Source organism: Camelus dromedarius, chromosome 10, assembly GCF_036321535.1.
Source record: "Camelus dromedarius isolate mCamDro1 chromosome 10, mCamDro1.pat, whole genome shotgun sequence".
In the NCBI taxonomy this organism is placed as follows: Eukaryota; Metazoa; Chordata; class Mammalia; order Artiodactyla; family Camelidae; genus Camelus; species Camelus dromedarius.
Window position 1 is genome coordinate 69,265,900 of NC_087445.1, and position 26,758 is coordinate 69,292,657.

General features: G+C 58.5%; 1 protein-coding gene across 1 annotated transcript; it reads right to left on the reverse strand.

Moving 5' to 3' along the window:
- Positions 1–607: 607 nt before the first annotated feature.
- On the reverse strand, positions 608–25,042 carry NR5A1 (nuclear receptor subfamily 5 group A member 1). The gene is made up of 7 exons (XM_031450433.2): positions 24,880–25,042; positions 20,861–20,977; positions 20,616–20,757; positions 18,039–18,664; positions 11,012–11,131; positions 9,000–9,147; positions 608–1,557 (listed from the first exon to the last, which is right to left on the reverse strand). The coding sequence occupies exons 2-7, from the start codon at positions 20,960–20,962 to the stop codon at positions 1,310–1,312; spliced, it is 1,386 nt and encodes a 461-aa protein (XP_031306293.1). The 5' UTR covers positions 20,963–20,977; positions 24,880–25,042; the 3' UTR covers positions 608–1,309.
- Between the last annotated feature and the right edge of the window lie 1,716 nt (positions 25,043–26,758).

Sequence of the window (26,758 nt, forward strand, 5' to 3'; positions counted from 1 at the left end):
GAAGCTGCAACGGCAACGTGAAAGCAGGACAGGCAGTGGATGCCCAGCCCGGGGACAGAGGACAGCCGAGGCTTCTCCCTTGTGCCTGGCTCTGGAGAGCGTCTTTCAGGACATAGGACGGGAGGTGAAGCCCAGCTTCGAGAGTTTGCAGCAATGGACCCAATGGGATGGGGCCAGTGAGGCTGAGCTCATCGGCAGTGTCCCCAATGTGGAGACCCAGACACCCTCCCCAAGGTCACTTGCATTCCCACCCACAGAGACACCGAACCCCCCCACAGGCCACTCGGCTATTCATCTAGTGGGGTGGGGGGATCGCAACAGCTCTTCTCTGGATTGGAGCAGGGGCTCAGAAATAATCACCCAGCACCACCGTGGGGTACTTGGTGTGAGGGTGTTTGGGGAGAAACCACGGGCTATTCGTACTTCATGCTAATCCCCAAATCCCAGCCTCAGTCCTCAAATCTGTCCCCTGTCTCCCCCCTACACACACCTTTCAAAGAGTATCTAAATTAAGAAACAAACAAACAAACAAACAAAAAAACCTGTTGACTACAGCCTTGCAGATAAATACCAGCCTGGACGGGCCAACTGTGAGTGGGGCTAGCATGTTGATGGTGCCAAACGTCTCCTCTGGTGGGAGAGGGTTAGAAAGATGATTGTAGCAAAATTCTTTTCAGATAACGTGTCAAAGTTCTCCCCTGCAGAAGTCAGTTGGGGTAGAAGGTTTAGGGAGGAAGTCTTTTGTCCTAACCTGTCTCCTAGTGTCCTCTAGGGCCCAAGCGTCCCTGTCTAATTTTGCAAACTGTTACCCCTCGTTTACAAAACAGAAGGCTTCCCTTCTGGTCTCTGTGAGGGGGTTATGGAGACCCTCCCCTGTCCCCCAGTACTGATGTCCACTCAACCTTTCTCAGCCTCTATTTCCAGGAAAGGGGGAAGGGATGGCCTGTGATTCAAGGGACATTGAGGCCCACCAGGGAAACCGAACCTCCTCCCTGGGCCTGTGGTCCAGACCCCAGGACAGACAGCTGGGAGCAGGGGGAGGAAGAGAGGGGTTAGCAGCGCCTCCTTGGGGCACTCAGAATGGCAGGCAAGGGCCAGGGGTTAGTGGGGGCCACCCCACCTCAGCGAGGCCCTGCCCACCTTCACCCACCTTCCCAAACACAGGGCTTCGGAAAGCTCAGGGGCAGGGGCCTATGTGGTGGGGTTCCTGGGTCAGCATAATAAAATAAACCATCTGGAGGGCCGTGGGGATGCTGCGGCCCCTCCCCTGGCCCCAGCCTGGTCCCCCACGCCCCTCCCCGGCCCAAGCTCAAGTCTGCTTGGCCTGCAGCATCTCGATGAGCAGGTTGTTTCGGGGCATCTCGTTGCCCAGGTGCTTGTGGTACAGGTATTCCTTGGCCTGCATGCTCAGCGCCCGCACTTCCACCAGGCACAGCAGCAGCTGCTGGAACTTGTCCCCGCAGTGCGGGTAGTGGCACAGGGTGTAATCGAGCAGGGCGGCGTTGGCCTTCTCCTGAGCGTCCTTCACCAGGCTGTGGTTATTCAGGAACTTCACATCTGCAAAGGGAGGAGCTCGGTCACCAGCCCCATCACAGCATCAACACTGTCACTGGTGTCACCAACACCAGCATCCCTGTGGTCACCAGAGACACAGGCCCTGCCACCAGCAGCAACGGACCACCACCTCCCCGTCACCACCGCAGTGTCGTCACTGTTATTGGCGAACGCTGCCACCGCCATCAGTCACCAGTACCAACATCCCTGTCTTCACAGACATGACCACTGCTGCCATCAACAACCAAACCATAATCATTTGTGTCACCACCGTTATCACCGTCACCACCATCACTGTCACTAATGCTAACACCCCAGTGGTGCTGACAAACACGGCCACCATCAACCACCCCACCACAATCACCCATCACCTTCACTGCTGCCATTGTCATCATCCCCACCATCATCACCAAGACCACCACCAGCCTCTCCAAGGGTATCCCTGGGCAGTCTTAATTTAACCTCTTAATTTCCTCACCTGCAAAGCGGGGTGAGAATAGCACCTACTTCACAAGACTGTTGTGAGGGCTCAGGATGTGGGTATGTGGAAAGTGCTCAGAAGAACAGTGTCTGGCACAGAACAAGGCTCTATGGGTCAGTGTTATGAGTATTACTCCTACTTACCATGTCCACGAACAGCACCATCCCCAGCCCCACAGTCAAAACCACCCTGTCACCCTCATCCCCCAGCTGCACGGCACATGGACTGGTGGCCTCATTCTAGAGAATGACAGGCACTCCTTTGGCCCACCCCCTGACCAAACAAGAGGCTCCAGTACTCCAGGGGAATTCTCTCATGGGGCCGTGGGGGGCCACGGATGTTCACTGCAATCGTACTTATGGTGATGGAGAGGTGGCTTGGATGGCCACGTGGTGGCTGCGCCCCAAGGAGTCCTGTGCAGTAGACACAAGTAATGGAGCAGACACGGCACAGAGCAAATGGATGGGCCTTTGAAAGCATGGGGCTGAGTGGGGAAAAACAAAAAACAAAAACAAAAACAGGAGATCCCAAAAATGAGATCTACGTGGTAAAGCCACCTACATAAATTAAAAATGCTTGCACAAAGCACGCACATTATGTAAGAACAGGGACAAACAAGAAGAGCCAAGCTAAACGTGAAGGAATGGTTGCGAATGGGGTGGAGGTGGCTCTGTGGGGACTGATAATCATTTGAACCAGGGACGGAGCAGTGTGATTAATACCTCTCCTACCCCGGAGGTCCAGTGAAGAGACCAAAAATAAAGTGTCTTTAACATGAAGTGGATGGTGGTTCAAATCCCAGCCCCACCATCTAGAATCTGTGGCCTGTGCCCTGTCCTCTCCTGACCTAAAGGCCTTCTTCCTCTATGAAAGGGGCGGTTGCCCACCTTGCTGTGGAGGGAGCGTGGGTGCACAGGTGGCCCCCAGGGGTGCTCCTGGAGAGCCAGTTTCCTGTCACGGGAGTCCTCCTCACTGCTCCCAGACACTGTTCAGCTCCTGGGCAGTATCTCCAGCTGGTGCCCTGCCTAGGGCCTGAAGGTCAGCAGGAATCTACAGAACCTGTCCCCATCCCCTGGTCCTGGCCACACCTTGTCTCGGATGTGGCACCCAGAGGCTCAAAAAATGGTCATCCATCCACTTCCCCTCTGCTCCCATCACCCCCAGCCCTGCTGCCGAGCAGGAGTCCGAAGCCCCGCACACGCAGCCCTTGGCCCTTCTAATCCCTCTTAACACCCGCTGCGCCAGGAGGGCTGGATGCTCCTGGCAACCCTGATCCCCAGCCGCCCCCAGCATGCCCGCCGAGACGTATGTTGTCCAAAGTCGGATTTAGGGAAACCCGAGCTGGACCCAGGGCGTATGGCAGGATCTGGGCCCCTGATCCTCCACCCACCACATCCCCCTCATCTCCCTTCAGTAAGCGAGCCAGGGTCAGATTCTTCCCGGCCACCCCATGATCATCTTTAGCCCATATGGCACCTTTGTGCCAATTAGAAAGAAGTTCCCCCTTGTCCACAGAGAGACAGCTTGGTGGGGGGCACACAGGCTGGATTTCAGCCTTTACTCTTCCCCTGTCTAGGTGCCCTTGCTCAGTAAATAACCTGTCCAACTGTACACTCACACACACCAGCCCGGCTCCCTAGCCTGGCCCTCTCCAGACACACTCAAAGGTCATGGGAAGTCTCCCCACCTAACTAGCCTCCTGGGGGCACGAGGTACCTACTGGCCCCATCTCTTTCTCAGTCTCTTTCCATTCCAATCCTGCCCCATCTACCTTCAACCCCTCCTCCATCCACAGGGCAGGGCAATTCTCCTGACATTGTCTTCTGACAATTCACAGTGGGAGGCTGGGGGTCCAGAGAAGACCGGGGACCAGCTGAAGGCCACATAGCAGTAAAGGGGCCCAGAGGGAACAGTGAGGGTGGTGGGAGGACTGACTAAGATGCTGCAGTGGAGGCAGGAGTGGGAGGGGCCGGGGAGGACCAGACCCTTGGCTTTACCAGGATTTACTGTTCCCAGCAGCAGCATGCCAGGGACAACAGGGTGGAGTGCGGGGTTGGGGGTGCAGAACAAGGACAGCTTTCAGGGACACCCCACTCCTAGCAGCTCGCTGGGTCCTGCAGCTCTCGGCAGGCTGGAGACCCCGCTACCACCACAAGGTGGGCTACGAGGCTGGGGAGGGAAGCGCAGTCACTGACTGAGCCCCAGCCGCTGCAGTACAAGACGCTAGAGCCATTTCCCCAGCACCCCCAGCACCTTGCGCCCAGCTCAGCAAATCCCTACAGACACCCAGGCCGGCAAGAAGGGGCGTCCCACAGGGACAGTGGAGCGGGCCTGGAGTACACAATAGATGCCAGAGCCTAGAGGCAAACCCAGACCTCTCTGGCTCTAATGCCCTGTGGGCAAGCAGGGGTAGGGGCCACCCTGGACATGGGTTCCTGCGGGATTGGACATGATAACTTTACGTTCTATCCAACCCAGAAGTCCTGTCCAAGGGCCCCCAAGTCTGGGGTCCTTGGTTTCCCCAGAGGGGCTACTCTGGATGCCGGGCTCGACCCTCTCCTCAGAGATCCCAGTTAAGTCATGCCCCATCTCCCACCCTCCCTCTAGAGGGACTGTTGTGAAGATTCTGTGGAATGACAGAGGTGGCAGAGCCAACATCTCCTGGAACCCCATGCCCTTCCTCCGCACCCACCAAACCTGGAGACACTCCCTTAATGTGTCAGGGGCTCAAATGCCAGCTCCACCACCAGCTGGGTGACCTGGGGCATCTCCCTTCCCCAACCTGAGCCTCAGTTTCCTATTATTTGCAAAATGGTGGCAAATTAATCTCTGCCTCACAGGGCACCCAAGAACTGGACCTCGTCTGCTGCGCAGCTCTGGGCCCTGGGCCGCAGGCTGGAGGTGGGTCTGCTCAGCCCCCAGACATCCCAGAGGTGGGGGGTGGGAGGGGGCTGGGAGATGGCACCCCCACCTCCAGAGCAGCCCGCTAGCTCTGCGGAGCTGGGGGCCCCTACGTTCTCAGAAAAGCCCCCTTTTCACGGTTTAATTGAATATTTGAATAATCCTTTCATTCCAGTGAGGCATAAAGAATGTTGTCCCAATAGCGGTGACTCAGGCAGGCGCCCCCGCGCACAATGGCCCCTCGAGTGGGGCTGCTATTCAGGCCGCCTTTTGTTGGCGTGAGCAGTGGGTAAATTGCAAACGCTTAAGGGAATGCTGCTGCCGCCGCCTCAATGCAAGTCAGGAAATCGAATGTTAGGTCAATCCATTAAGCTTCGATTAAGTCCTCTGCAGAACAATGCCAGCCGGGCCCATCTTCATAAACACCGTGATTGCCAGGAGAGAGGCACTAATTTTAATTAAACCTCCTTACCTGCCTTCGCGCCTGCCTGAGAAGGCTATTTAGACGCCAAATGGCACCCTTCTGTGGAGGCAGGAGAGAAGGAGGCGCTGAGTGGGCTGAAGGGCGGGGGACAGTCATCACACGGGTTCAGGCTGCCCAGCCTAGGGAGGCACTGGCCCGGGGTGACACCCAGCATGCCAGCTGGAGGAGGATGGGCAAGTGGCGGCTCCTCTCAGGGCCCCAGTTCCCTTGGGGACCCAGCCAGGGTGGTCTGGGTGGGCTCATAGGAGTATCCCCCTCCCACCTTCCAGGCTCTGGGTGGGCAAGTCTTCCCCCTCGTCCTGCCCACATCTGTCCACTTCGCCCCAGACCCAGGTCTAGCCTCGTGAAGGGCTCCAGGGTGCCACCGGCCATCCTTGTCCGTGCTGCAGTTGGAAGGACCTCTCTAAAATGCAAATTTGATCATGTCACTCCCTGCTGAAAATCCTTCCCTAGAGAAGGTTCAAAGTACTTGGCCTGGCATTCAAGGCCTCACAAAGCTCGGCCCCTGCCCACCTCTCCAGCCTCCTCTTCACCCTCTTCCTGCCCCACAGCTACACCCAAAATTTCAGGATTCCCCATTCCTTTGCACAAGCCAATCCTTCAGTCTGGAATGCACTTGCTGCTGCTTGCTCTGTCTCACCCAGAACACTCCTACTCCTACTACAAGGCCCAGCTCAGAGGCCCCTCCTCCAAGCAGGCTTCCCTGATATCCTAGGTGTCGCTGGTTTCTCCTCTGTGGCCCAGCCCTGGTCACACTGGCCTGCTCAGTCTCCTCTCCTCACCTGGAACCTGTCAGCCAGCGGCCTCTGCTTCTCACCTGGCCCTCCGCTCACTGCGTACCCATGAGCTCAAAGAGGCCCAGGTCCTGGGACCTTCTCCTCCCCTCACAGCCCCAACCTTACTATAGCTTCTGGCCTGCTGGGCAGAGCATTCCCCCACCATCTCAGCCAGACCCGTGTCACTGCCCCCCAAAGACAAGGCACTGTGCCAGTCACACAGTATGGGATAAAGATGGAGATGGACTGGTTCATTCGTTCACTTCATTCATTAATTTGTTCATTTCTTCATGAACTTAATGATGATTATGATAAAAACACCACTGAGGCATATTCCAAGGGGTGAGGCCATGCACTGCACGCTCTGGGGAATTTTCTTATTAAATCCTCCTAGCAAGCTTAAGATAGTTATGATGTTCATTTTACAGATGGGGAAATAGAGGCTCAGAGAGTGACTTACTCAAGGGCCATAATCAGAGAGTCCAGATTTAGAATCCAGGTGGTGTGTCCCTAGTCCCTTTTCCTAACCACTGCTCCATCCTACCTCTCGTGTGCACGCGTGTGCACACACACGCACACTCTCACTCCTCTGTCCCACCCCTCCAGCCCATTCCAGCCAAGAACTGTAGACACTCCCAATCTCCCAGGCCCCAACTGCCTCCTCTGGAAAACAGGATGAAGGCTCGCATGTAGGAGGAGCCGGGCACTCATGGTGCTGAGTACAGCCCCTCGCCTGGACCTGGGAGAAGAGGGCGGGGCTCAAACAAGGCTGTCCTCCCCGCACCCCACAGAAAGAGGAATCCTGGATTTATCACTGGTGAGGCCAGAGCTGTGTTGGGCCTGGCAGTCCCCAGCGCTCAGGCTTTGGTGGGAAGAGGGGCTGGGGCTGCAGGCACATGCTTCAGGCGCTGGGTTGTCTGGGGAGCCAAGACTCCCCGTGGTGTTTGTTCTGCAGGGAGCGCCCAAGGAGCCCTGGCCAAGGAACCTGGTGCTGGAAGCCCCACCCTCCCCAGGACCCCCTCGTGGCCTCTTGATTGTGATCAGGTCAAGAACTGTCACCTCACAAACCACCCAAACTGCTGCAGAACCCACACTGCAATACGATGTTCCCCCCAGCACCACCCCTCCAAAGCCCACATGTCCCCAGATCTCTCCAGTCACTCCTCAATCATACACATTCTCCTCACAACACAAGCCTAGGGAAGTTCAGTCTGTACGTGCGTGAAACAAAGACACTAACACAAAGGCACAGACACACACATAACCCCTGGAGCCTCCACACCCCGTACCACACACATCCATGGCTCTGGCTGAGCCAGTTCCCGGAGCTGGTCAAAGATGAGATCAGGAGGAGGGTACCACTGGAGGCAGAGGAGGGAGGGGGCTTCTGCAGCTGGAGCCAGCAGGGCCGAGGCCCCTGAGGCTCCTCTAAGGGCTTCAGGCTCCTAACTGGCTGCCCAAGATTCTGCCCCCACTCCCACCATGGTTGTTCCCTACCAACCCCTGCAGCCTTGCAGATAAGCCCTCCAGCAGACCCAGAGTCCTGAGACCCAGCCCAGGCACCCAGTTACACAGCCATGGCCTGAGCATAGGGCTTCCCCCAATTAACACTTCACTAATCACCACCTCCCAGCATGCTTCTGCCCTCTGCTTCTCCTGCTCCCCACACTCTTGAGCAGGACACGCTTGCCAGACTGTGGCTACAATGCCATCTGCCACAAAGACAACGTCTCAATCCAGCCCCCTCCCCAGGTGACAAGGCATCCATAGCCCTCAATTCCAACCTTCCATCCTATCTACATCTCTGCTAAAAGATTTATTCTCCACCCCGACCTAGCCAGAAAACTCCTACACATCCTGCAAGACCCTGCTCAGATGTCCCTCTTCCAGAAAGTCTTCCAGGATTCCCTGGGTTCCCTATCTCTCTATCTCAGCCCTGACGGTGTTGGCTGGAGGCCTCTCCCGGACCAGGAGCCACCTGAGAGCAGGGAAAACCTCTACAATCGCAGCATCGCTGGGCACAGGAGATGGCTTGCTGGGTGAAGAAGGACAGAAGGAGGCCAGCCCAGCCGGTGGAGACAGAGACGTGAGCGGCCCAGGCTGGGCTGGGGTCAGGAGGGAGATGCCAGGCACGTGGGGGAGCGAGCAGGACGAGCTGGTGGGCGGGGCTTGCCCTCCCCCCCGCCCCACTTTGTTTTCCTCACTAGCACTTATCACAGTCTTCCAGGCTATACGTTTCACTCACCCATTCACTAATTTTACATTTTACTAATCATATGCTTATTGTCTCTCTCTCCAGAGAAGGTCAGCTCCATGAAGACAGATTTGGGGTCTTTTTTGAATGAGTGAATGAATGAATGCGCAAAGGGGTCTGGGCCCCAAAGATCTCACAGTCAGAATTTAGGCCCCGCTAGAGCAGAGAATTAGGACAAACAGGGACCTCAGGATGGGAGCCAGGGATCAGAGCTCCTGAAATCATACGGGTATTTTCTGGGGTGGCATGGGTACTTTTCTAGGGCTTTCAGCCAGGAATTTACCAGAGGGGTCCTTGTCCCATAAAGGGCAAGTCTTAGACATTATCCTGGCCTCTGTGCTTCAGAACAGAGAAACTCAGGCCCAGGGAGGAGGCAGGCCCTATTCTGAGAGCCAGGCCCCCTCACAACCTTATTTACTAAGGGAGAGGTCCTTGCCCCACCAAGGCCTCCCACTGCAGAGTCCCATCTGGGGGTCTCCTGGCCAGCCCAGACATCCACCCAGGCCCCTGCCACCCCGGGGCAGGCCAGGACTTGCTCAGCCCACTCACCGAGGCTGAAGAGGATGAGGAACTTGAGGCAGACGAACTCCTGGCGGTCCAGCTGCAGTGCGTGTAGCTGCAGCACCAGCTCCTGCGCCCGAAGCACCAGGCTGTGCAGCAGGGAGCCCGCCTGGGCCGCCACCGTGGTCAGCTCCACCTGGGAGGGCAGAGGACCGGGGTCAAGGGCGGCGGGCCAGGCTGGAGGCTCTGCTCGGGGACGTGACGGGAGGGCGTGGGTGGGAGGCCCCGCTAGGAGGCTAGGGGGTCAGACGGGCCCCGCCTTGGAGCTGAGGGGGCGGGGGCAGCATCTCCCCAGGCCGCTGGACCCCTCCAGGCTCCCAGCTCTCCTCCCATTCCCAGAGCTGAGGGCCCCCGCACAGCAGAGCCGACACCGGGCAGGTGGGTGCAGAGGCAGAGCTGAAGGGTGCTTCATGCACAAAGAGCCGCCGCCAGGCCCAGTGGTACAAGCGGCTTTTGTGTTTTGTGTGGCGTCTGCAGTGAGTACCATGTCGTGCTGGGGGTGGGGGCAGGGGCAGGGCAGCTCTGCCTGGATACACGTGGATGCGGCCACATGACTGCCCGGGGCCCACGCACCCACACATAGACACTTGACCGGGGATGTGGCCACACCTCAGCTCACGTTCACACACACGCAGGGACGCACTCACAGGGCCATCCCCCCACTTCAGGACAGGAACACACACACGCCCTTGTGTGGGCACATTGTAGGGGAACGCAGCAGACACACAGCCCTGTATGTGTTCCCACCTACAAGGTAATGGGCAGAGCTCGACACCTACCTATTTAGGTGTGTGGAGATATTTGCACAATAAAATACAGGCACACACTCGCACAGGACAGTCCCATGGCCTTGGAGACATCCATCCACATGTTGACATGGGCCAACACAAACACACTCACACCTCAGACTCCTTTTTAAGACCACCTTCCCCTGGCCCCGGATGGCCTGAGACACCCAGGTGAGAACAGAGGATGAGGACAAAGGGCCTGGGTTGGAGGTAGGATGGGGAGCCTGACCTCAGTGTCCAATCCTGCCAACACCTGTCAAACCCACTCCTCCTGTATCCACGCCCCACCCAGGAGCGATGCTCCCTCCACCAGGCTAGACCCTGGGCATCCACCTCCCTTTCCTTCTCCCTTCCCTCCATTTCCCCTACACCCCCCTCACCTCCCCCTTGACTGTCCCCTCCCAGATCCCCAGCATTCTGAGCGCTGCCTCCACTTCCCCCTCACCACCTGTCTTGCCTCCTCCATGTGCTTCCTCGCCTACAACCTGGCTGTGTCCTTCCCCACTTAAAACTCTTCTGTGGCTCTCTGTTCAGTCTCCAGAGCCCACCGCCCCCCCAACCTATTGCTCTTAATTCTTTGCTCTGAGCACCCAAATTCTGACTCTGAGCTCTTTAGGGCCTAAAACCATTTGCCCGTCCAACCATCCATTCATTCATTCATTCATTCATTCATTCACTCATTCAGGATTTAGACCTGCAAGGTCTTGCCCACACCAGCCCCCAGCCACCCCTCCAGCCTTACCTCTCACCCCATCCCACCCTCCACGGAGCACCTGTCCCCTCAACCACATCCCAGCACACCAGTAGCCCCCAGTGACTCTACAGTTCTAACCTGCCTCTCTGAGCCTTTCCCGTGCTATCCCCTCTGCCTGTGTGGAGAGGGGACTGCCCCTCCACCATCTTTTACCACCTCCCCAGCCCTTATTTATTCTTTCACTATTCAGCGCCACCATCACCTCCTCCAAGAGCCTCCCTAACTACCACCCCCACTGCTGCCAACATCCCTGAGCTGCTTCCCCAGAGCAGGGCTCTCAGGGGCTGGTTCTTCTCAAGGCCAAAGCTAGGTCAAAGGGAGGCTGGGCCAGTGGGTATCCCATGAACTTGGGGGAATGGCTGATATTCAGGGCTCCCAGGGAGAAGCCTAGGACCACTTCTGGACCCAGAATTCTGGAAGTACAAGGTGGGGGTCGGGGCACAGTAAGGCCTGGTCACCTCCTGCCCGGTGACCAGCAGAATGCTGCCCTCCTTGCCATGCTGGATCTGGCGGTAGATGTGGTCGAACACCAGCAGCTCGCTCCAGCAGCTCTGCAGCAGGGTCATCTGGTCGGCCACCTGCAGGGGAGAGGCACGCAGGGGGCTGGCGTCCGGCCAGGGTCCAGCCAGGGCCCAGCCAGGGCCCTGCCGGGGACCTGCCCTTCGCCCCTCCTCCTCCCAACTCGGAGTTCAGAGGCTCAGCTGGGTATGTGACCCGGGCAAGCTGCTCAACCTCTGTGTCCAGTCGCCCATCTGTCCTCTTCATCAGAGTGTGGCGGGGTCTAGCAAAGTAACAGGAAGGTCCAGTGGAGGTGCTCGGGACTCGGACAGCCTGGCTTCAGGCCCCGGCCCTTTCCAGGCCTCAGTTTTCTCATCGGGACCATGGGCAATGAATTAGAAGGTGATCTGGCACATACAAGCTCTCAGTAAATGTTGGTGGATAACGTGCACGGAAGTGCTTTGTGAAGGATTCCTTCAAATGCGAGAGATTAGTATTAACTTTTCCTTGTGCCCATTTGGCATGTGGTCACGTCTCTCATAGCCTCAATCTCTCAAAAAGGACCCGTGTAGAGAAAAGGGAGGGCTGCCCCAGGGCCTTGCATCGAGCTTTCGGTCTCATGGGAAGAGAGCAGGGCCCGCCGGGCCTGCGGTTCGGCCCAGGGAAGGAGCAGGCGGCTGGCAGCGGTCTGAGGAAGAGCAGGGCACACGGGGGGAGAGTCTGAATCCTCAGGCTGCAGTCAGGGGCACTCGGCACAATGGCAGGGACTGTCCTCCAGTCTGGGGTTCACCACATTCTAGCACAGCAAGAGTAGACACTCATGACAATGACAAGTGGGATCCAGGACCATGGGATGCTGGAGCCAGAGGGTCCCCAGGGATTCCCCTGGCCTAAACCCCTGTTTTTAGATGAAGAATCTGCTACCTGGAGAGGGCAAGGGACTCTCCTAGGAACACAGAGAGGTAGAGCCGCCAGGGCTGGCATCCTCAGTCCACAACTCTCCAGTGACAAGTACTGAACCCTTCTGAGTGTTCAGAACTGCGCTGCATGCTGTGGGTCATCCTACAAGGACACCGTGCAGACTTCAGTCCTTCTCAGCATCCACGACTCATCTGCCAGCCACCATCTACCCAACGGGCACTTCCCAGGGAGCCTTACTGGCCACACCCCGTGGCGAATGCAAATCATGACAGCTAAAGTCACGCTGCAGCTCCACAAGCCTTTGTGGTTGGTACTGCTGTTATTCCCAGTGCATGGGGAGAGGGTACTGAGCTCAGAGAGGTCAAGCAACTTGCCCAAGGTCACACAGCTCTGACTGGCTCATCTGTGCTCTTAACCACTAGGTGTGGAGGAAGACCAACCCTTGCCACCCCGGAGTTTATGGCAAGCTCGCTATCCCCACCACTGAAGCCCTCCCCACTGCCTCCTCTTCCCTCAGTACTTTCGCATCCTCTGGACATGGCACCTGCAACATCTGACGGCACCAGTCCACGCTTCTGTCTTCTCTGACACCTTGGGGTCTGGGAAGGCAAGGCTGGTGTCCAGCCCATCTCTGGGTCCCCAGAGAAGAGGTTGGTGAGCGCTTGATGAACAAATTATGTTCTCCCCAAGACATTCATGGAGGAACCACCCCTACCCTGGAGGCCAGAGGAGTCCAGGAAGCCCCCTTCTCTCTTCTGGTAGGTAGAAGCCCCCTCCTGCCCTCTGCCCCTGACTCCTCTCCTGGGGGCGGCCCTGGGGTCCATCCTCAGGCAGACAGAGGGAGAGAGAAAGTGGACAAAAAGCAAAGCGAGCAGCTGGACACAGTCAGGCTCCCTCAGACCTCGTCTGCCCAGCCCTTCTCCAGCCCACATCGCTGAGAACAAGAGGAAGGGTCTGTCTCTGTCCTGCTCTGAGTCACTGCCTCCCACCCTCCCTTCCTCACTTCATCTCCAAGTCAAGAACCCACACCTCTCCTACCTTCTCCCAGCAGAAGATTCTTCCTAGAGCCCCATTACTGTCAGAACAGGAAACCCAGCCAGGGGGACAGGCTCAGCCACAGATGGTCTGGACTGGAGGGGCCAGGAGAGACTGGGAACCGGGCAGGGTGCATCACAAAGACCCCTCTCCTTATCCCTCCTCAGGGAGTGGCCTGTCCCCAGAGAGCCACTGGCAGGAGGCCTCCCCACCACACCACCATCCCTTCCAAGGAGGGAGGCAAGGCTCAGCGAACACATAGACCAGGCCCCGTTCCCAGCACACCCAGGACTCCACACCCCTGCTCATTACAGATGAGGGGGCAGAGGCTCCCCTCAGGTAACGGCAGGGAGCTGGGCTCTGGGCACTCCTGAAGCCCAGGCAGGAGGTGCCTGCTCAGGGAGTCACGCTGGCCCAACGTGGGCGACCCAGATGGAGGCAGAGGAGGAGGGAGGACATGCGGGGCTGCGCTTGGCCCCCCACTCACTGGGGCCCTCAGGAGCAGACACCCTTGTGCCTGAATTAAAGGAACGGGGGTGGGGAGGTGGAAGCACAGAGATAAGGGGGAGAATTGGAAGATAAGCTGGCTGAGCTTTGGGCAGAAAGCAGAGGGGGTCACAATGACCCAGTAGCAGACTCTGTACCCAGACCTCGGATCCCGGGAGTGGGGGCAGCCCTGCCTGCGGGGCTGACAGGGGCGGCGGGGCAGGGAGGTGCACTATGGTGGCCGAGCCTTGGTGCCCTGGGCCCTCAGATTCCCACTGAGCCACACACCCTCCTCTGCCCTGATTTCCTATTCTGAGAAAAAAAAAAAGGCAGGAAGGGGGGAGCCTCCCTCTCTTGATTAGAGAAAACTTGTGAGGACAGTGGTGTCAGTCAGGAAGGGCTCCGTGGACATACAGGCGGCTATTCCGGGGATATTGCCCTGGCCCAGGGTCCCCTACCCGCCAGCCAGGCAATTTGTTTTCTCTCTAGATGGACGAATGCATAGATAAAGACACCAAACTCCAAACACTCCCCACACAGATGAACACGCACGCACACAGACACACACACACACACACACACACACACACACACGCACTCCCCTTTTTATTTAAAAGAAAACCAGAAGACCCTGGCCGCCAGCCCCTCTCCATGAGAAAGCAGGTGGCTAAGAGGCTCACTTAACCAAAGAGGGCTGGTTTTCACCTTCAGTGGGTTTCTCTCTAAGCAAAAGGTTCTTCCTGTACCCTTAGGTTGCCCGCCCTGCCACCTTGGGAACAAGGACATTTGCAGTCCGGGCCCTGGGGTCCCTCATCAGCCCGGCCTGTCTGCTCTGCCCATCAGCCGCCCACCCCTCCTGCCACAAATCTTCCCGGAGCCTTGACACTTTGCAGCCTGCCTCGGAGATCGGGTATTTATGGGTGCTGAGATGACCTCCCTCCCAGCAGGCCCCCTCCGGAGCCCCCTGGGGTCTGATCAGTCTGGCGGCCGAAGGCCAGCGGGCTCCGTAATTCTCCAGTGGCTGACACGCCACGGGCTGGCCACGGCGCTCTCCCGGCCAAGTGGTCGGCAGGCTGTCACCTGCCAGCCCAGGACTGACAGAGTGACTGCCCCTTAAATGAAACCATATATAAATCTAAACAATTAAATCTGTTGCCCATTAGAGGCCTCAGAGCTGGACGACGAGGGTGAACGGATGTCAAGATGGGTCATTAGGCACCCCTGGCCCTCGTCTCCAGCTCCCTGAATCCTGTCTTCATCCTCCCAGCCTGTCCTTCACAGGACTGTCCAGAGAAGCTGGCTGCCTGAGCCTACCCTCTGCGCCCGCTGAGCGGCAGTTACCGGTGAGTGTCTGCTACTTTGCAGGTACTAAGCGGGTTTGGAAGCCCAGGGTGAGGTGGGCCCCATCTCCTCCCAGAGCTCTAGCACTCTCGGGGGAGCCTGGACACAATGTATCTTTTCCCACTCTTCCTGGCCAGGCCTGTCTACCACCTGCAAGGATAGATTAATGGTACAGCAACAGAGAGGCACAGTCAGGGAGGGAGCTGCTGCCCCCACTTGCTGAACACTTCCTGGAGCTGCACCAGTGCTAAGTGCTTTACCTGTCCCAGCTCCCCAAAGCCTTCCATCAGCCCTGGGGCTTCTATTTCAACTCTCCCTTTTTACAGATGGGGAAAACTGAGGCCCAGAGGAGTAAAGTCACCTGCCCAAAGCCACACACCTGGTAAGTGGCAGAGCTGGGACTTGAACCATAGGCCTCTTGGATTCTGGCCTCTGTTATTAACTTCTGGGCCATGTCAGAGCTAACACACTGACTGTGTGCAGTGGAAAAACAGACAGTGGAACATCCAAGCTAGGAAAGAAGATGGAGGAGGAGAACCCCAGGAGGACATCTGGAGCCCCAATATCCAGGCTGCCAGCACCCCTGACAGCCCAGCAAAGACCCCAGGCCTCCCCTGGGGCAGTAGGACGTTATCAGTATCATAGAAGGCTGAGTGGGCCTCTGGGGAGAGCTCAGGCTCTGTGGTGGGAGCCCGTCCTTCCTTGGGATACAGGGCCCCCGCCAGCCCTGGCAGGCTGTCTGTCACCCACTGCCAAAGGACCTCCTCCTGGTCCAAGCTCTGCTCCGGACCCTGCCAACCTCCCCAGCCCTGCCTCATGGGACCACCTGGGGCTCCCTGACACATGACACCTTTACACCCCTGTGGGCCTCAGTCTACACTGTTCCTACTTTCCAGAACGATGCCCTTAAACTTCTCCGACTGCTTTCTGGAGAGGTGCAGATCCAAGAGACCTTCCGCAACTTCCTTAGAAAGAGCCATTGGTGACACAACACTGTAAACTGACTATACTTCAAAAAAAAAAAAAAGAGCCATTGGCTCTTCTGCTGGGCTCCCTTGGTCCCTTTCTGTTGCTCTCAGGTCCTGGGCACCCTGTGCTGGCATAAGCTATGTGCATGTCTGTCTCTTCCTCCAGACTGGCAGCCTCCTGGGTCCAATTCATGTCCCTATGCCCAGGCCAAGGGCTGCCCCACTCTCAGAGCTAGGGAGCCCCCTCTGCTGCCTGCTAGGATGTGTCCTGCCTGGAGGTGGGGGGATAAACATTCATTCAGTCAAAAGGGAGAACAGCATCACTCAGCTCCCTCCCACTTTTGTACCTCCCTATATCTGGTTTTGCAAACAGACACCTCCCAGAGCTCACTGGACTAGCTGGGAAAGAAATTCCACATGGCTGATGAGCGGCCCTCTAAGGGCTGGGCTGGTACTTATATGCAAGGCTCCTTTACAGAGGGTAGTCACCATGGTTCATATTCCTAGGCTTGATTCAGAGACTCTGGGAAGGGGAAGCAGGAAGGTTTGGACCACAGAGAAGCCAGAAGCAGGAAAAAACACTCAGCAAAGCTGGGACAAAAGCCCTTCCCATCCTGCGTGAAAAACCCCGAGAGACCAGGAAGGCGGCCAGAGGAAGTGCCCTGCCCCTGGATGCAGGGCTCTGGGAGGCCAGAAAGGCTCTGTTCCTCCTCCCTCTGCACTGGGGGCTCATGGGATGCCTAGAGGGAAAGCTGGCAACCAACCCAAGGGTCTTGGGATCTTCATCCCCCTCCAGGGCCTCCAGCCAGGCGTAGAAGGCAGACAGGATCATTCAAGGCCCCGCCTCTTGTCCTATCCATGAGGTCGGCCTACAGAGGGGGCAGGGGTGGAGCCCCAGCCCATGACAGACACGTGGCTCATCCCCAGGCCTCAGCCAGGACAGGCCCTCCACAGTAGAAGCAGGAGCCACCAATTCTTGATGGGGCCCCAGTCCCATGATGTCTCAAGCCCTTGTCTTATTCCCCCTGTACCTGGCCTGGAAGGGCAAGCAGTGCCCCCGGCCCATCCAGCCACATGCCCCCGGAGGAAGCCCAGGCCTGAGTGGCGTCAGCACTGACAATGCTGCTCAAGGCTGCAGTGGCCCCAGCAGGGAGGGCAACAGAACCTGCTGTTCACACCCAGCCCCAAGACAGCCAAGGGGCCGGCTCGGGAGAGGCAAACATCCATAGGCCTGGGCTAAAGGCCTATCATGTCTTTGTCCAGGTCCGGGAGGATGGGGTAGGCCAGGCTTGGGGGTGCCTCTGAGGTTGGCAGAACACCCTGCTCATAGGGAGACAGGTCACTAGAGGGGCAGCTCCCCAGTCTTGGGCGCCTCAAACCGCTAGGCGGGATGACTAGGAAGTCCTTCAGCGTCTGGCCGTAGTTTCTCCTGCTGCTCTCCCACTCACTTTAGCTGCAGGTACCTCAACCCAGGGGGATGGAAGGCCTTGGAGTCAAGGAAGCTGCCTGGTCTAGAAGCTGAGAGGCAGGCCCTGCAGTCCCCTACCTTCCCTCCCACCTAGCTCTCCCTGCACGTCAGACACACACACTCACACATGGGACCAACCATCACACATGAGAGATGCAGGGACAGTAAGATCTTTCACCTTAGCTGGGAAGGAGAGGGTTCGCAAGTATTCCAAACTCTGAGATACTAAGACCCCTTCTGCGACATCTGAGGCTAGCAGGGCACGGGGGCCTCTCCAAATGGGAGGACAGGATGAGCGGGACTCTACATGACGGTGGGCTGGGCAGCCAGAGACAGTCTCCCAAGGACTCAGCTCATCTTTTGGGAGAGCCCAGGGTCTCAGAGAAGGAGAGATAAATGTCTATGAAGACCCAGACTGGGAGAGAAAGAGACAGAGACTGAAAGGACTAGAGAATAAGAAGGAGAGAGTGAGCACACCAGAGAGAGAGAGACAACAGGGACAGGCAGAGATAAAAGAAGCAGAGGCTGTGAGAGATAGATACTCAAGAAATAGAGAAGGAGAAAGAGGGAGGATTGGGTGAGGAGGTGGGAGAGGGACAAGGAAGGCCACGATGAGCCAGAAACACTCCTCAGTGTCCCCAGTGTGGTCTTCCTGCCTGGGGCCAGGGGGCAAGACAGCCCCATCCAAGGAGGGGCCCAGAGGGAGGCTTAGATAGCTGAGAGGACACCCCAGATCCAGCGGCCAGCCAGGTGGGAGGAGGAACTCACCTCCAGCTCCTTGAAGACCATGCACCTGCGTGCCCAGTCCACGATGGAGATGAAGGTCTGGTCAGCCATCCTGCACAGGAGGCTGAAAGGCGCAGGCTGGTCTGGGCGGCCCTTGGCCGGTTCCTGCAGGCAGCCCACGATGCGTGCCCGTACCTGGTCCTCATCTGGCTCCAGCTGCAGCAGCTGCAGGATGAGCTCGGGCACGCCGGGCCCTCCAGAGAAGGGCTCTGGGTAGCCATAGGGTGGCCCAGGCTGTGGGGGGCTGGCGTAGGGCTCCGGGTACTCAGACTTGATGGCACGGCCAGGGAAGGCGGGATAGAGGTAGCCAGCCAGTGGCCCGTGGGCGCTGGGCACAGCCATAGGCAGCCCTGGGGCCCCAAAGTCGCCCAGTGGCCCAGCAGGTGGACCAGAGGCCAGGCTCTTGGGCTCAGGTGCATGCAGGCCAGGAGGCAGCATGTAGTCCGGTGGGGGAGGGGGCGGTGGAGGCACCCCCACTGGGGGGCCTGTCTCCAGCTTGAAGCCATTGGCTCGAATCTGTGCCTTCTTCTGCTGCTTCAGAGCCCGGTCCCGCTTGTACATGGGCCCAAACTTGTTCCGGCCGCCCCGCATGCGGTCAGCGCGCACAGCTGTGGGCAGAGGCAGAGGCGCAGGCTCACCCCCTCCAGGCCACCCGCCAAACCGCCCCACTCACAACTCCTCCCCAAACAGATCTGACTGGGTCACTGCCCAGCTAAGTACCTCTTGGGGCTCCCCCAGAGTCAGCAGACGAAGTCAGCCCCCTTAACCTGGCCAGGTTTTTGCTATTCCTTCTGCCTCAAACCCTTTCCTTCTCTCGTGCCTACTAAACACCCAGAGTGTTCTGGATTCACCCAGCAGCATTCACTGACCCTGCCCCAGATGTCCTGCTCTCACCCACTCTTGTCCTGCTGAGGGCTATCAGGGCCTGGACCCAGGCTGAGAGCTCCTGGGGGCTGAGCAATGGGCTCAGGTGCCCAGCACAGGGCCTGGCAGGGAGATGGTGACAGGAAGCGGGCCCTGGTCAGCCTTGTTCACAGGTGGCTCCCAGTGTCCAGCTGCTTCTTGACTGACTGCCTGACTCTGTTGAACCCCTGTTACAAAATAACTCAGGCTTTCCCAGCTGCCTTCAAACTTGAAACTGAGTTTAGGGCTGGCCGGGGCTCTTAGCTGAAGGAAGGGACCTCCCTTGCTGACCAGATGTCCCACTGCCTGGCCAAGAATGTGTCACCAGCTGGACCCAACAGGTGTGTCTCTGCAGCTGTAGTGTGGCCCCAGCCCTTGCTCAGACAGGACCCCATCCTGGGCTCCAGGAGAAAGAGAGAGGAGGAGGGAGAGGGCAGTGCTCAACAAGGGATGCATCTCGGGGCTCCCCCAGGCAGCCAATCTTCCTGCCACGGGGGTGGACAGCCCTGCTCCCTCCCCCAGAATCCGAGGATTCTGCTGCTCATAATAACCAGCCCTCCTAGGTCCCTCCACACCTGGAGCTGGGGACATGGGCTCTGGGGACAGGACAGGATATCCCCCTTCCACCAGGAGTCCTTCCTTGAGGTGACAGGACTTGCGGCTGCAGCTCTCAGAGGCACCGGGGCTCTCTACATCATTTAACCACTTTAACCAACAGCTGCCTGCTCGGCGTGCAGCCCGGCTGGGGCCAGCGAGGTGGAAGCCTATGACTGTTCACCCCTCAAAGAGCTTGAGCCTTTCCTGCTGAAATGTTTTCCTCCCCCTCTGGACTGAGAGCTGGTGAGGGGAGCATAAGGATGGGCTTGGGTCCTCTGGGGGGCCATTGTTCCCCATTCCCCAGCCCTCTGGGACCTGGCTAAGAACCCGCTGAGTGAATGAACTGAGTGAATCTTGTAGATGGATGGACAGACCAACAGATGGGTGGGCTGGGTGAGTAAGGGCTGCACAGTGATGCTGGACGGGTAATAACATACATAATGAGAACAATAATAGTTAACCTGCTGAGCATTTTCTACGGGCCAGGCACCATGCTAGGAGCTTTTTCATGCAATCCTCTCACTAACTCAAGGAGGAAGGGGTTACTATTAGGCTCATTTTTCAGATGGGGAACCTGCAGCTCAGAGAGGTTAAGGAACTTGCCCAATGTCACCTAACCTGTAAGTGGTGGCACTGGGATTTGTCTAGTAAAGATATTAAAAGCCTTGGCTCTGGCTGGCATGCAGTGCCAGTGGGGCTGTTACAGAACACCTGCCAGAGGGAGGAGTTCTGTGGGGCTCTGGCCTATGCTGCCCTGTCCCCAAGGGCTGGGGAGAGGATCATCTCCCTGGGGTTCACTTTTAGATACTTCTCAACCCAACCCAGGTTGATCGTGCATGCACCCCTTCACCCAGACCGACATCAGTTCTCTCCCCTCCCCCACAGAGATGGGGCCCTAATGTTACATGAGGGGCCAATCGCCTGGCCCCAGAAACTTTAAGAAGGCCAGCGGTGCCCTCCCCTCACTCCTCCTCCCACTCCCACCTCCTGCCCCCTCTCGCCACCAGAGATCAAGCCACCAGAGGTCAAGGGACGGCAGCCCGGGCGGGGCGTGCACACCTTCCAGGCGCATCCCCACCGTCAGGCACTTCTGGAAGCGGCAGAAGGGACAGCGCTTGCGCTGCGTCTTGTCGATCTTGCAGCTCTGGCTCTCGGTGCACGTGTAGTGCTTGTTGTTCTGCACCGTGCGCTTGAAGAAGCCCTGGGGGAGAAGGGAGTCAGTCCTAAACCTCCCAGCAGGGCTTTGCGGCTTTCCTGTCCTCCTGCAGCTCCCAGTCCTCCACGCCCATCCCCTGCCCGCTCACCTTGCAGCTCTCGCATGTGAGCAGCCCGTAGTGGTAACCCGACACCTTGTCCCCACACACGGGGCACAGCTCGTCCAGGTCCTCATCGTACGAATAGTCCATACCCGCGGCGTCCGCCTGCGAAGGGAGGAGAGGGTCACCGTGGGCAGGATGGCGACTGGCCGCGAGGCGGACCTGGGTCCAGCGGGTCTTGCACCACCGCGGCCGCGAGCCCCACAGCGCCCTCCTTTTGGGCCCGGCCCTTGGCCCCCATCCCAGTGCCGTGGTCAAGGCGGCCTGTTGCGGGCCACCCACTAGAACGCTCTGAGCCGCCTGGAGCACATGGGCCCCGGGGAGCTCCATGCCGGGCCCTTGCTGACCCTGTCAGGGCCCTCCCGCCCCGCGCACTCCCCGACCCTCCCAGAGGCTCCTCCTGAGCTGCCCCCCTCCCCCGCACCCGATCTGGGACTCGTGGATTCGATGCGCTTTGATCCGCATTCGTTCGTTTGAGAACAAAACCCCGATTCTGAGAAAACGAGATGGGCTCCGCCACCCGGAGAGACGCCAATGAAGCCGGGCCGAGTGGGGCCCAAGTGTTCTGGGGATCGGACAGGGAGGAGGGAGACAGAGGCAGGGACTGAGAGAGGTGGAGAGATGGGCAGAAAGGAGAGCGAGAGACACCGACCAACGCTGCTTAACGGAGAGAGTACCCTGGGGTGACAGAACGAAAACCCGAGAGTGACAGAGACACACTGATGCAGAGTCAGAGAAGACCAGGGACAGACAAGAAAGATGGAGAGATAGAGAGCTAGAGGTAGAGACAGAGACAGAGAGGGTGGGAGAGAGAGAGGGCGAGAGAGAACGAATGAGAAAGACAGATCAGAGAGACTGAGAGACACAGAGGCCCCACGAGAATACCCGGGAGAGAGCTGCAGAGCAGAGACACAGTGGTCGGTGAGAGACAGACGGAGACACCGTGAGACGAGAAAAACCTGGGAGAGACCCAGGCAGAGAGAGAGAGAGTGACAGAGACACTGAGAGAAAACCTGGAGAGACGGAGGCGCCCGGTAAGGGGGTCGGGGACGGGAAGACGCACGGAAAGCGGCAAGACCCGGGCGCCAAGCTCAGAGGCGCGGCCCCGCAGAGCCGGACCCCGACAGGCGCTCGAGCCGGGAGAGGCGGACAACGACGGCGCCGGGGCGGAGAGCCCGAAAGCGCGGACCGCCGGGCCCCGGGGCCGGGAGAGACAAAGCCAACGGCAGCGACGGCAACGGGAGGCCGTGCCACCGAGACCAAGACGTCGGGCGGAGAGCCGGCGACGAGGGCGCAGCGAGGACGGCGGGCGCCGGGCGTGGAGCCGCGAGCCGGGCGCAGACCCCGCGGGCCCCGAGAGGCCGAGTCCGAGGCGGGGGAGCAGCCTCGGGCGGAGAGTCGAAGTCGCCGGGAGGGAAGCACGAAGGGGCGCGACGGCCGCCGCGGCCCGCCCGGAGCCCACCTGGCCGCTCCCGCGAGCAGCAGCGCCCCGCGTCCCGCCCGCGCGGAGCCCCGCACCTCCCGGCCGCGCCGCCGCCGGCGATGAGCTGCACCCGGGCTCAGCGCCGCCCGCCCGCTATGACGGCCGCTCGGGCCGGGGGCGGGGAGGCGGGGGCGCGGGGCTGGCGGCGCGGGGCCTGGGCGCTCCCGCACCCCGCCTCCCCGCCCCCCCGCCCCCGCCGCCTCCAGGGCCGCGCCGAGGCGCACCTGGGACCAGGGTCCCTCCGCCGCCAGTGCGTGCTGCGGCAACCCGCCGCGCCGGGGCCAGGGGCCGGCCCCTCTATACCTTGCAGTATCTGAGGGCGGAGGCCCGGCCCGCGCCCTCCGCTACCACTGAGCCCGGCTTGCGCCTTCACCCTCGCCTTCTCGGTCCCTCATCCCCATCCCGGACCCCAGAGCCCTGGCGTCCCAGAATCTGGGCAGGTGCTGGGCGCCTGGGAGCCTCGGGCCACCCGCCTGCGGTGGAAGGGGACGAGTCCCTGTTTGTAAATCCAGCTTAGTCGTGGCTAGGACCACGCCGAGGGTGCTGGTCGTTTTGCAGCGTGGAAGTAGGTGGGTTGAACATGGGGGCCCGTGGCCAAGACACGGGTTTAAGGCTAGGAACTGGGTTCTGGCCCAGCCCAGGCACATTTCCTCATTAGAGATTTAAGCAAATCTCCTCCCCCTCAGTTTTCTCATCTGTAAAGTGGGAATGATGACTGGACTTCCTTAAGGGTGGTCGTACGGATGAACCGAAGTGGTGTTGGCAAAGCACATGCCTGAAACTGCGGAATCGATCCACGGCGTCCAGTTGGGAGACCTGGGACAAACGCTTGAGCTTCAATTTGCTTGGCTGGAAACGTGAGGCGTAATCCCACTCTAGGAGTTTTCCAAGGTCTGATGAGGACCTGAAGCCACCGAGGGCGCAGGAGCTGGGAGAACGGAGCCCAGGTGCAGAAGAAACCCCTCTCCCTCCCGTTCTGCGCTCTTACCCGGGCTGGGAACGGGAAGAGAGTGCCCTGCGGCCCCGGGGGGGGGGGGGTGCAAAGGGATTCCCAGGCCGAGCAATTGCCCTGGGCTGGAGGGAATCTACAAGATCACTCTCAATTTTCAAATGAAAAAATTGAGACCCGAGAGAGGAAGGCGCCTGCTCGCATCCTGCCTCCGCCCCCTCGGGCACCTAGAGTCGGAGACAGTATTGAGGAAAGCGAAGTCAAAAAGCCGAGATCTTCAAGCCGGGAAATACTACAGCTATGCATTGGCAGCGACGCAGCCGACCAAAAGACCCAAATCTGAAGGCTTGGACCCTTGGCTGAGGCCGGCTTCGTCTGGGCACCTGCCCCGAGGCCTCTGGCTTTAGTTGAAGCTGGCGCCTTGGTCCGGCGAGCCCGGGCCCAGAGACCCCGCTCGGACCACCTCTCATCTCGCTCACGCTGCGGAATGAAGGGCAGATTCTGCGGCCGACTTGCGGTGCAAGCTAGGGCAGTTCACTTCGCTTCTCTGAGCCTCAGTTTCTCCGCATATAAAATGGAAAAGATCGGCCCTACAGAAGGGGTTCTGCGGTTTCCGTGAGATTCCATGGACGAATCTTGGTGAGGAGGAAGGAGAGAGAGTTAGTTGCAGGCTCCCCACCCCAAGCCCCTGAGAAACAAGAGTGTCTGCAGGAGCTGGGGGGCGGGGGCTACTGCCTCTGAACAGCTCCCCATCAGGGAGGGGCCCTCAGAAAGTGGAAAACAGGAGGGGCACTACCTCTGCAGCACAGTGAAAAGGACTGAGGCGGAGGGCCGGGCTGGGGAGGTCCCTAGTCAGTTTCCCTAGGGTGGAGCCCACTGGGGTCTCCTGGACATTGTTGAAGAAGACCCAGGCAGTGTAAGAGCAAGTCTGGGCTGGGGGTCCAGGGGGGTGGGGGCTGGGCTCTGAGCCAGTTCTCCCCTTCTTCCTCCACCTAGAACCCCCTCCCTCAGAGGTTCCACTGTCATAGGTTGGGAGACCTTCATTGTACCCACCCCTCACAGCCCCAGGTTCCAGCTCAACATGTGGGAAATCACGCCCCTCACCTATCTACCCAGGGAAGCAAACAGCCCTGGCCTAGCCACAGAACCCAGACTGACAGAAGGATACTGGAGACAGACGCACGAATCCACACAGACTCAGAGACATCCACAGAGACAGCAGGCAGGGAGGCCCAGAGCCCCAAAGACAGACCCAGGGACTCAGGACACACTCACAGACTATGAGACTTGGGCCAAGACAGCCCTGTGAGCACTGAGCCACTCGTAGACAGCAGGACACCCACAGACCCCTGTATGGCCTGTCCCCATAGGCCTAGCTCCTCCCATCAGCCACCCAGGGGAAAAGAAAGGGTAGCATGGTGGAAGGGCAGGTCTGGGGAGATCCCTGGCCCCTTCCTTGCCCAGAGTAGCGGGCACCAGTCACTCAGCAGAGCAGGCAGTGGCCGGCCCAGGCCGGAGGGAGGCACTGAGGAGGGAGGCTGGCCATTAGAGGCCTGGGCCCAGGCCCTCACTTACGGAGCGGAAGGCGAGCTCTCACGCTGGATGAGGGTGGACAGTGGGCACCGGGGGTCCGAGGGGAAGCTCCAGAGGCCCAGGTGGGGCAGTGGCGACTGTGGGCACACGGAAACTCCTTCACGCCACGGCGGGCGGCGGGCGGACAGTAGGCTGGCCCTGTCCGTCCGTCCTCCTCCTCCCCGCCCGGGGGGGGGGGGCCACCAGAGGCCCAATTGGTCTCTGCCCCCACGTGACTCTGCAGGCCTCTCTCCTTCTTTGTTGGTGTTTCTCTTCATTTAGGTCTATTTTTTTTTCTTCTCCTAAAAGAAAAAAAAAATACCCCTATCTATCTCGGGGCCGTGGGTGGGGGCGGAGGCCAAGGCACTCTGGAGGCCTTGGCCAGCTGGCTGTTCCAGGCCTCTGTGGGAGCCCAGAGGCAGGGACCCCACGTAGGCGGGTAGGCAGCCCCGCTTGTTAGCGACTGGGTGGGAGTGGGGCCTGATTTATGGGCAGCTCCCCCACCGGCCTACAGCCCAGCCTCTCTCCCCTTGAATGGCTACCTCCCTGGGGCCTGGCCCTGCGGGGTCCATCCTGGCCCAGACATGGGAGTGGAGTCAGGTAGGGCTGGTGTGGAGGCAGGGTATGGATGACTTGACCAAGTGGCCCTGCTGCTCTGGCCTGGTCTTTTCTACTCTTCCAGAAGGTGAAGAAAGGAAGAGGGGGACGGAAGGCAAGCAGGTGAGCTGACCGAACACCTCCTTGTGTGTGCATTCTACGCTGGCTTCTCTGAGTGTTACCACCCACCGCGGGCTGCTGTTGCTTGTCGATAGCTAGGAAAGCTGAGGCTGGGCTGAGAATGCTGCCAGGGCCATTTGGCCCAGGGTGGGCCAAGTGGGTAGCTAGACCAGGATAGACAGGACAGGGCAGAGGGAAGGGGGTTTTGTCTAGAAGGCCAGGCCTCCCCGCACAGCTGGGAGTGACCCTGTCCAATCTCCAGGCCCACACAGGTCCTGGTCCTGGAGGGCACAAATCACTCTGCTCTGCACCGCTCCCATGCATGACTCTTTTTTTTTTAATGCTTTTGTTTGTTTGTTTTATTTTATTATTATTATTTTATTTGGGGGGGTAATTCGGTTTATTTATTTATTTATTTTTAATGGAGGTACCAGGGCTTGAACCCAGTACCTCGTGCATGCTAAGCACACACTCTACCAGTGAGCTATGCCCTCCCCCCATGACTCACTCTTTCGTGCACTCCTTCTTTCATCTCACACTCACTGAGGGCACACTAGGTGCCCAGCACTGGTCCAGGCACTGGAGAAAAGGGAAGAACAGGAAAGAAGTCTCTGTCCTCGGAGGATTGGCTTCCCAGCCTTTCATCCTAGGGCGTGGGGAGGGGCACAGGGGGACCATGGGCAATCACTGTGGCTAACCCACACACAGCCCTCTCCTCATTTGAGGAAATAAGTAAATCACACAGAACACTTCACTTGTCTGGCTTGGGATGGGAGGGATTTTTCTGGAGAACTAAAGCCAACTGTATTTAAAACCCAGTGTGTCTTCCTCAGTGTGCCACTTAAAACATTTTTTCCCAGTTTTATTGAGAAATAATAAACATACATCTCTGTATAAGTTCAAGGCATACAGCACGATGATTTGATTTACATATAATGTGAATGATTGACACAATAGGTTAAGGCTGTTTTTTTGTGTGTGAAAATACAGAAAAAATTTTACTGACAATCATAACTGACTCAATATACTCTACTTCTAATTCTACCTCTGACATAATTTGCAGCTTATTCTCCAAAGTGCATGGTCTCATAATTATGTCTTTTTTACCCCTAGGATTTCTTACAAGATGCACTTCTCTTGCATATCACTAAACATAACTAGTCTC

Coding starts and splice junctions, on each gene's coding strand:
- NR5A1 (XM_031450433.2), bottom strand. CDS start 20,962: ATGGACTATTCGTACGATGAGGACCTGGACGAGCTGTGCCCCGTGTGT. Junction 18,665..20,615: donor GGTGGGGATGCGCCTGGAAG/GTGTGCACGCCC, acceptor CTCTGCCCACAG/CTGTGCGCGCTGACCGCATG. Junction 11,132..18,038: donor TGGTCTTCAAGGAGCTGGAG/GTGAGTTCCTCC, acceptor TCTCCCCTGCAG/GTGGCCGACCAGATGACCCT.